Source organism: Mesitornis unicolor, unplaced genomic scaffold (assembly GCF_000695765.1).
Source record: "Mesitornis unicolor isolate BGI_N332 unplaced genomic scaffold, ASM69576v1 scaffold12805, whole genome shotgun sequence".
NCBI classification, from domain to species: domain Eukaryota; kingdom Metazoa; phylum Chordata; class Aves; order Mesitornithiformes; family Mesitornithidae; genus Mesitornis; species Mesitornis unicolor.
Genome location: NW_010184893.1, coordinates 12,153 through 22,403, shown reverse-complemented (window position 1 = coordinate 22,403; position 10,251 = coordinate 12,153). Strand labels below are relative to the sequence as shown.

Genomic DNA, 10,251 nt, shown 5'->3' with positions numbered 1-10,251 from the left:
TCCAACCGAGCGGTTCTGTGATTCTGTGAACTACTTTAGAGTCAGTTTTGTGAGTATTAGTATTACACATGGGCCAAACCACCCAGCTTATCAGGTGCTGCTTAAGCAGACTGCTATATTATGAATGGCATTGCTAAGGGGAATAAAATCCTCATTATGAGGCACCACTTCTGTCCTCGATACCATGTCATGGTGGTTTCAGTTTAAAAGCCTCTGTGGTACCTCACACTTTGTCACGGGATGGCAACTGGTTAGACTCTTCTGCTTCCATTACCCCAGGGCAGAACTGAAATCACTAGGATTAGAAACTGGATTAAAAGCTCAGGATCAAGCTGCAAGAGATGCTGATTAGCAGTCTTGAAGGCAGGACTGGTACTCTTGAGAGAAAAATACTTCCTAGTCCCCAGCTGTTTCTGCTGCAGTCAGCCAAGCCCTCACGCTCCACAACATGTGTGAGCACGGGGCTTACCAGCACTGCTTCCAGTACAAAGTACTGGAAATGCTCGTGCATTTTATTTGGTTGTGTTTGTAGCTATAGCTCTATTGAAGCTATGTTCAATCCTGTTTCTCAAATATTGCGTAAAAAACAATAATGCAGATTAAAGTTTGATTTCACAACTAACTGGCAAATTAAGGAGCAGTGGTTGACAAAAAGCCGAAAATGGTTTTAGGTACCTTAAAATAATTGGCTTAAAACAAATGCCCGACCCTGCTCTGAGCCCCTCCAGCCAGCCCAATACCAGCTCTGGCATGCCAGGGGTTGTTGTCCTATCCAGCCCCTCCATGGCAACCAGGGACCTATTTCTGATCTGTGTTTGTGCACTGGCATGGACACAGCTGAAGGAACCAGTTCTCTGTTGCCCTTTCACCCCTACACCAGTCTTGTCCTGTTTGTTGTCACTCTAGCCTCTTTCATAAGCGATTCATTCTTCTTAAAAGAAATTATTGACTGGTATGCTGACTTATGAAGCTATATGTTGCTGAAAAAAGGATTAAGTTATTAGAGGTATACAAGAAAAAAAGGCTTTGCAGAGGGAAAAGGTGATTCTAAGCCAGTCTTGAATGGATAGTTGGCAAATAAAATGCCAAAACTAATACAAGGTATCAGAAATACATGACAGATCAATAAGGGGAGGCACTGAATCAACAAAGAGCAACGGGAAATACTTATATCTCCAATACCTCCAATACTGCAACAGAATAAGTTGCTGCAGAAAAATTAAACATGTTCTTAATCTCACAAGGAAAACGGAAGGTAAGATGCCAGAAATGAAAAAGATGTTTCCTAGGGTGGACAGTGAAAAACTAGAGACATTAGCAACCTCTCCAGAACAAGTCTTGGGTAATTTAAAATCAATAAAAACAGTCAGAGCCTGAAGACCAGATAAGACACACTTTGGGATCCTGAAAGAGATGACAGACAGATTATTGGACTACCATGAGTTATCTTTAACAGCATCTTTGAAACAGCGAGGTGTCAATAGACTTGGGAGAAACAAACAAAATAGCAGTCATAGGAAGATAATTATGGAGAGCTACGAATTAAATTTGACCTCAAAAGTCAACAAAGTCCAAGAGATAGCCAGTGGTAAGATCAAAAAAAACCCAACTTTTGAGAAATAGGAAAACTTTAGGAAATGGGAACTTCAGTGGAATAAGAATGGCACTAACAGCTAGAGTAATTTCCTCATGTATACTTCTCTTTCATTGGCATTTTTAAAGTCAGGATTACAGACAACAAATAACACTGATAGCTGATACTGTTTAGATTTAGAATGTCACATAACATAGAAAGGCAGTAAATTAATACATACAAGGCAAGTCCATATATGGATAAAAAATAGCTAAGTAAAAGTCATATCTGCAGTCATCAGTGATGCAGAATAAAGCTGGATGAATAAAAATCAAGGCAATGTTCATTTCCAAGGATGAGAAAAGACAGAGGATTTGTTAATAGGTCCTGTTCATATATCCCTCTCATATCTATGTCCCAGACTGCCTCCTGTTACTCAGTGACTTACCCTACTCTTTCTGAACTTGCACCCTCTTGCGGTTTCATTTAAATGTAAAATATGATCCAATTTCTCTCTGCATTTGTATTCCTATGTTCAGTGCTGACTGAACTCACCTTACAGGGCTGAACTTGTATTTACTGCCCAGTGTGCAAGCTTAGTATGTCTCAGAAGTCACACACAGCAGATATTGGTCAGCTTCTGATAGTGGCATCCATGTAGATAAACTCCAGGTGCAGGGTCAAATAGTAAAAGATAGTGGCAAGAGGTGCTATGTTAGAGACAATCTTGATTTTCTGATAAGATCGAAATCCTTGCACCCTGTATTACTGATTGATACTGCTCTCTCAGGGTAAATCAAGAGACTCTGAACCATTACCATTCCACCTCTAAATTTTTTGCAGCTTAGTATAGAGAAATGGACACTGGGGAAAGAGTAACATTTTCAAATAGCAGCAAAGAGAAGAAGACCCCACATCCACTCCAGATAGAAAAGGAAGTAAATTGCAGAAAAGAGGATTAGGCGAAACACTGGGAAAAAATCTTAACTTGAAAGCAGGTATCATGTTGGAGTAGCCTCCTTTCAGAGACTACAAGATCCCACATTGCAAGATTTTATAAATAGTTTTCCATGAACAGGTTAAATAAACATCCCATCCTGGGGCAAGAGGAGGGACCATGTGACCCCAAGTCATTACTTAACTTCATCCCTTATGACTATGTTTTGAAAATCTCTGCAGACTTGTAGGCTGCTAAACATCTGCTATGTTTCACACCGGCATTGACTGATTTTCAGTTGTCTCTGAACTTGCTGCTGCTTAAATGCATGCTAACAAAACCTCCAAGCTTTTCTGGGCTACCAAGGAGAATCCTGTAGAAGTAATTATTTTCTCTGTCTTGTGGCACTGCACTTGTTCTCCTTCTGACTCTTCTCTTGCTTTTCCCTTGCCTCTGATTCTGCCCGTAGTCATGCTGAGCTGGGCAGTAACTGGGAAGAAAAAGGTATTAGAAATGTTGTCTCTATAGAGGTGTATACTAGGGCTTCAGAGAATCAAGGTCTCTGCTGGCATATCTGAATTCTGCCCAGGCTTTCAGAGTAAAACATGGTGGGAATGTCATATTCAGATTAAACAACAGGGTCTTTCTGATGGCAGAAAACATTCCATTATCTTCTCCAGGACAAAAGCAAGGATTTTTCAGGTGTTTAAAAGGAGGAGGAAGATAAAAAAGAGCATAATGAGAATTATTACTGAAATTGATTCTCCTTCTTTGACAATGACCTGTTAAACAAACCTTGTGTAAGTCCCAGACTCCCTTGTCAGCCTTGCCTCTGGATAAAAAAACATATCTCAAAGAGTGCTGCTGGAGCTTTGTAGTATCAGGCCAAGATGTTGCTCATTTTGTGATATTTCTGTCTGAAAAAAGAATTTTATTTGCAGCTACGCTCAGAGGAAAGGAAAGTAAGTTTATACTTTACCTGAAGCATCAGGATGATAAAGGCTGGGAGCGCTCGTTATTTCCCCTTGCTGATGGACACAGCTACCTGAGGATCTTTGACTTGCAATGAGAATCCTGCTTTTTGCAGATGGTAACCTGGACACTGCACCCAGTCCTAACTGTGGCTTGAGAATCATGGCAGATCGATAAAAACTTGGTGGGACCTCATAGTGTGTATATGGTGGAGGGCAAAATTCATCTTTTGCAGGCCTTTCCCCAACCTACAGAAAAAGTATTAACAGAGATATTATGCATTAAATCAATAAATCCAGAGAACATGGAGCTCTAAATTTCTTATAAAAGCTAATTTTCCTTCCTTGTGAATCTGGGCTTCAGAGCATTGCAGACTGATCACCACTTTCAAAAACTGTCAGTTTTACCATATGAACTGCTCTCCACAAATGCACACATTACAATGTCAAAGCCCAACCAAACCCAAATAAAGAACTTATTTCTTCCCAAAAAGAATATAGACAAATGGAAGATCTTCAATCGGTGAAAACAAAATTACTGTTAAGTCCTGAAAGGTGATATTACTTACAGAGGTGGATACACAGGAGAGTGTGTAAGTGAAATTTTTATTTGAAGTTATTTAAAATATTCTTACTGAGATACAATTTTGGGGGAAGTCAGTTATAAATTAGATAGTTAAAAATAAAGCTGAAGGTATTTTAAGTTCATTTTATCAAAGAAATGGTGTTGTCAAATCATTTGTGTGAGAAAAAAAAAAACACCTCTACAAGTTCTTACCGCAAAATGTTCATTATAATCTGTGTCCCTGAAGAATCTGAAAAGAGACCTGAATTTGGAGGTGGTCACATTTCTACATTTCTGCACGTTACATTGTCAGGAGGCTGCTGAATATTCTAAATCAGAGCTATAAAGCCTAGCTGCCCATTTGAACTGGAGCAAAAAAGCAGATTTGTAGATGTGAAACATTTATTGCTTACCACAAAATAGATGATGCATTTCTAAAATTAGTGACAAATGTCCCAGTATTTTAGTGGTGTATACTGGAAGGGTAGCACAATAAGTCCCAAGTTCCAGCAAACTGGCTGTTACCAGCAAACTTGCAGTCAGGGAATGACCCAATTCCCCAATTCAGCCCTTGCATTTTTCTACACTAAAGCTGGGCTCTGACTCCCACCTTGCTGTGCTGATTTGTAGTTCAGGACAAGGGTGCAGAGCAACGTCAGTAGCTTTCATCTCCCATTTGCAAAGAAGCATTTGCCCTTTGAGGTAGAGTCCAACTTCTTTACTATTTTTTTAATAAAATGTAAAAATGTCATAATCTAGAAAGGACCCATGAATATTTTTTTCAGTGCATCCCATTTAGGCCAGAGAAAAAAACAGGCTTAGGAAATAAGAAATCTGAACCAAATTTGTTTAAAAATTAATCAAAAAAGTGCCATAGGCTACCTAGGAAGAAATGTAACTGACAATTAATTAACCCTACTGTACGTTATGATGCATATAATATGCCAAATCAATTTCTATTTAGCAATGATAAGCATTTAGAATATGCACTTCAACATTGGCTATAAAAGCTTTGATCCTAGCTGCTTCAACAGCCTTAATTCTAATTTAGCAAATCTTTAATATGCTAAAAGAGACAAGATTGGCCTTAAACTATTATAGAATATTTGAGGCCTTTGCACAGGAACTAGAAGGGCAGATATAACAAACACTGAGCCTGATATTTTTGCTCTATATTTTTTCCTTTGTTTGCAGTCCTATTTCCTGCATTAGATCTTCCAGTTTCCTTTCTTATTATACTCCTATGATCTATTTCCACAATTAGGATGCAGGTTTTTACTGTATAGATGGTTCTCTAGGCTTGGACTGCAGGAGATGTTTAGCTTCCTATTTTCAACTTCTGGATATGAGTTTGTTTTCCTGGATAAGATTCAGTTATCTTTTCTCTCCCTGATGAATTTATTCCAATCAGATTTCACGGTACACTTACTGTCGTTCCATGTTTAACTGGCAGTAAACAAACCAATGCCAAGTACTTCAGGATGAGGAATAGGGAAAATATTTAAACATGGAAACCATGCATTTTTTTATAAAGTGAGCCAGCTTAGTCAACTCTTCGGTCACTTCTTTTTTTTTCTTTATTTACACTATTCTAGGAGTAGAACAGGAGGGGAACAAATGTACACAAAAACAATCACAAGCATAAAATATCTTCTTAAGCTGAGATAGGTGAGAAGGATTTAGGACAGAATTCTTTAGGTTGGAAAAGACCCTTAAGAACCTCAAGTCCAACCATATTTTACGCAAATATCTCTCAAGAAAAAGATGCTTTTTTTGAAGAGTCCAGTTTTGGGGAACACAAACTTCTATAAAGATACTTTCTTTTTGCTTTTCTATTTAAAGGTGAGTTCATTAAGTGTATCATTCAACTAGTCTCAGTAGACTCATGCACAATTACTGATTACAGGGTCATTTTAAGGCTCTTGAGAAAGATATGGATTAATATGAGCCTGTTAGCATCCTTACTAGATTTTTGCACAAGGGACTTTAAAAGGAAAGGTCTGTTGCCGTTTGTCAACTAAAAAGAAACTCAGCTCTGAGTTTTATTGTGTGTGATTGTCTGCTCATTCCCTATTCACTCCATTTAATGAACTTATTAGAAAAAGCTGGAAAGTCCAGCAAATACAGGAATCTCCACAGGCTGGGTAATCCCAGAAGAAGAGCTGGCAGCACAGCCAGCAGGTAAGGATGCCCAACACTTTCTTTCCTGTTCCTTTGATTATAACATTGTCAAACATTAATTCAGTTCCTCTGAAGAAGCAGCTTGCTTGGGTTCTAACCTTCCTTCATTGAAATACCTGTCCAAAGTTATATTTCTTGGAGGAGTTGGGGAATATGCTCTGGATCTTCTCCAACCCATAAGTGTCCTAATTCTAACCCTAGTTTAAAGCAAGTCATGCTGCAGATTTGCTATAATCTGAATCCTTCTCATGTTAAGAAGAGTCCTCAATGGTGCACAGAAATTGGTACTTTGCTCCCAGATGTGTCTGCTGATCCAAACTGATTATCTGAACCCCAACTGTACGGGCCACAGACACATATGGACTTCAGAGGGTCCTATCACCCTATGACAGCAAAGCAGCTGCACAGTCTGGTTTATTTTGGCTTTTTTTGTGAAGATATACTAATAGTGCCTGATATAGATCAGGTCACAAAGAGTTTAATAATTCCTCCCCTGAACACAAAATATAAGGGACATAGCTGGAAACTGAAGGTTTACTTTCTGTGTTTGGGATGAGATTGTGCTCTATGGAAAACTATAATCCGTGATCACTTCAGTAGGTTGCCTGTTAACATGCCATAAGGGCCAGACTACACTCACACACAGTATCTTAATCTGGGTATTTGCTGACTTGTGATTGTCAATCCTGTCACCAAATTTGTTATTTCAAATACTGTTCCTTGGATAAATACCATATGTAGAATGAGGCAGGCATTAAAATAGCCTCAATAAGACCACAAGACACACAGCAAAAGAAAAGGTTAAAAAAAAAAAGGCTAGTTCAAATGAAACACGCCTGTGTGATCTTCTGTGTTTATATAAAAAGTTTAGTTGTTGAGCTATCACAGGTCCCAAGCAGCAGATGCAAAGGCACATCCCAGACCCGAACGTAGCTCCATCCTCTCTGTCCTTTCTCCATCTTCCAAGCAAGGTCAACCTTCCTCCTCTGGGCTCACCATCCAACAGAGATTTCAGGGAACCAAGACTCCTGTCCAATTTATCAAGGTGGAAACACAACGAGGTATCAGGAATCAGAATTGGTCAGAGAGACTTTCATGACCTTTTTGCTTCCCAGGGAAAAGAGATTTCTTACTTAAGATGGTCAATATAAGGTCAATATAAGACATGATTTTCAAATTAGTCAAAAGGAAAACTTTTCCTCCATTATATATATAAACTAACAAGAGCTCTGATAGTCCCTGAGTTTCAGTACCTCTAATCAGAAGGGAATTAGTTTAGACCTCTAGTGCTCTCTCTGAAAAAACCTACCAACTTTTCCATTAAGGAGAAGTTTCTGTGGGCAAATTACATTCATTTCCCAAAGCAATTATTTGGGAAAAAAAATAAAAGAAATTTAATTTCTGGTTAAATTCAAATAATGTGTCTTTTCCTTTCTAAACATCTCTATTTATACTACTAGAAGGTGATTGATTTGCTGGGAAACAAATGAAGGAACACAGTGACAACTTCCAGTCACAAATCAGATATTGCGACAAGATCGGTGACAGAAATAGTTAAGTTTATTTCTAATGATCACACATTCTGTTGATTTAGGATTTATTTCTTATTTAAGGTTTGAGAACTAACTTCTGTAACCAACAAGTAAGCAAATGATCACCACCCAGCATACAAAAGAAGGTATCAAAGCAGACTCCTTACCTCCTGCAGAAACTTCTCACTCATCTGACCAAAGTGATGGCCCGGGGGCCTAATTCCTGACACCACCAGCCCAGAACTGAAGAGTCTTGGCTTCTGGAGGTCGGGTTTAAATTTGTCATACAGGATGCTGGAGGGCTTTGCTTCCCCTCCGTTGGATGCCTTCTGCTCTGTAGAGATGGGCATGCCACACGCAGGGGTACCAAAGGGCAGCCCTGCCGATGCAAATGAAGGGTCAAGCTGCTCTATCGAACGAGGGTTTCTTCTGATATATGTGATGATTTTAGGTCTCACAGGTTTGGGCCTAGGTATGGCAGGTTTCAACTCAGTGCTTTCTTCCAGCTTTTCACTGCAGTCACTGTCCACATCCACCTTATCTGCGAGGGAGCCCTTGGGGTGGACCAGGATAGGTTTTGGAATGGCGCTGCTGCAAGCAGTCTTGATAGGCACTTTAGGGGTTATGTTTAACAACTGTGTACTGTCAACAGGAGGTAGGACTGAGGAGGGTGACAGTTTGTCAACACGCAGTGTGTAAAGCTCCTTCAAATTACTGTTTGATAGCATGGGCTGACTATTAACATCCAGCATTGCCACTGGGCACACAGGAGTTGGAACACATAAAAAGGCATCACCTTTTGTCGAAACCTTACAGCTCTCTGGTGCTTCATCTGAAGGCTGTTTCTGTGCATTAGCTGTTTTTTTACTTGGAACTGAAAAGCTCAAGGTTTCCACTTCACTATCGTGATTGTCAGGTTGTTGGTTTAACACTGTCTCTGCACTGTGTGCTCCCTGCTGATCTGAGAGATCAGAAGCAGGTACAGAAGCATCCTCCATGCTTTCTTTGACTAACATCAGTTTATTCTCGTTAACCTTCAAGGGTTTGCTGTCAGGTAGATTAATGATATGTATAAGAGAGGTCTGTTCACCAACTTCTTCAGCGCAACCTGCATCAACTTCACGTAAATTCTCTTTTTTTATAGGTGTCACTTTACCACTGCATTCACTATCACAAGTGAGTGGGCATATTGTTTCCACTTCTTCATCAGTAAAATATTCCTCACCAACCTGGCTAGGTGCCCCATTGTCACTGTCATTGCTTCCTCTCCCTTCCCCACTGGTGATGACGTTATCACTTAGCAATTTGTCATCAGGATGGGTTACCACCTGGCTTGAGAATGGATCCTCTACTTTATTACAGGTGTCTTGAAAATGGGATGCTTGAAACTTTGATGCATCAGACCCAGAACCTTTCTGTTCCTGCATTGCTATATTTTCACCTTTTTGACATTCCAGAAACTCTACCAGCATAATTCTCTCAATCTTTTGTTGACATGTATATTTGGATTGTAGAGATGGTGCAGTCTTAAGCTCCAGTTTTTTACTTTTATCACCCTGACCTAATTGTGCTTCTGATTTACTTGAAATCTCACTGGGCTTAGCAGCTGAATGTTGAGAATGAGAAGTATGTAATGTGCTTTCAACATTAACATTTGGTACATTTGCTGGTTTACTTATTTTCTTATTCCCTGAGGTAGATGGTTTGGAATAAAATACAATATTTTCCTCTGAGGTATTGTCAAGTGGATGAAACACCATCCCAAGAAAATGATCCGTGGATGTTTTTTGTGATTTCTCTGTATTCCCTATCAAATGGTGTGACCTGTCGATGGAGTCCAATGATGCAGAAAGCAGACGTTTACATGACACACGGCCAACACAGTCTTTTGGAAATGTGTCGGATTGAGGAGAAAATTTACTTGGTCTTCCCAAAGAAAGCCTTTTTATTCTCTCTACCTCTACAGTTCTGGACATTTTACCCTTAGAAAAGTTCTGGGTAAATTCAACGTCACCTTTGGAAATAACCTCCAAGTTGGCATCATTTGTGCTGCTTTTTAAATTGGACAGACTTTGCCCTCGGCTAATCCTGATATGCCTTGATACATCCTTAGCTTCGCTGGTCCTACAATCTTTCCCCATTTCCCGGCTTGTGGTGGAGGGCAGTTTACTTTCCTGTACACCAGTGTAACAGGTCCGAGAGTCTCTGAAGGTCAGAAGTTTATTCTGCTCTGTGTTCACACGGGTAACTTTCTCTGATCCTCCAGAGTGTATATTCCCACTCTCATCTGTCAAATCATGTTTCTTAACATCTTCTTCAGTGGTTCTAACTTTTGCCACAATTTGGTTGGCATTGGTATCTCCCACACTCACTATGCTTTCATTATTATTTTTGAGTTCACTGCGGTTGTCCTGAAGCTGAGCATAACACAACTTGTTTGGGATTAACGGAGCACTCATTTTGAAGCTTCAGCTTCAGTCCTAATTAATGAG

General features: G+C 39.6%; 1 protein-coding gene across 1 annotated transcript; it reads right to left on the bottom strand.

The window, feature by feature from the left end:
* Window positions 1-3,489: 3,489 nt before the first annotated feature.
* On the bottom strand, window positions 3,490-10,218 carry LOC104540765 (microtubule-associated tumor suppressor candidate 2-like; the record flags this gene model as incomplete). The annotated part of the gene is made up of 2 exons (XM_010184644.1): window positions 7,927-10,218; window positions 3,490-3,730 (listed from the first exon to the last, which is right to left on the bottom strand). Coding segments are annotated over exons 1-2 (2,533 nt in total), but the record flags the coding sequence as incomplete, so codon positions are not given.
* Between the last annotated feature and the right edge of the window lie 33 nt (window positions 10,219-10,251).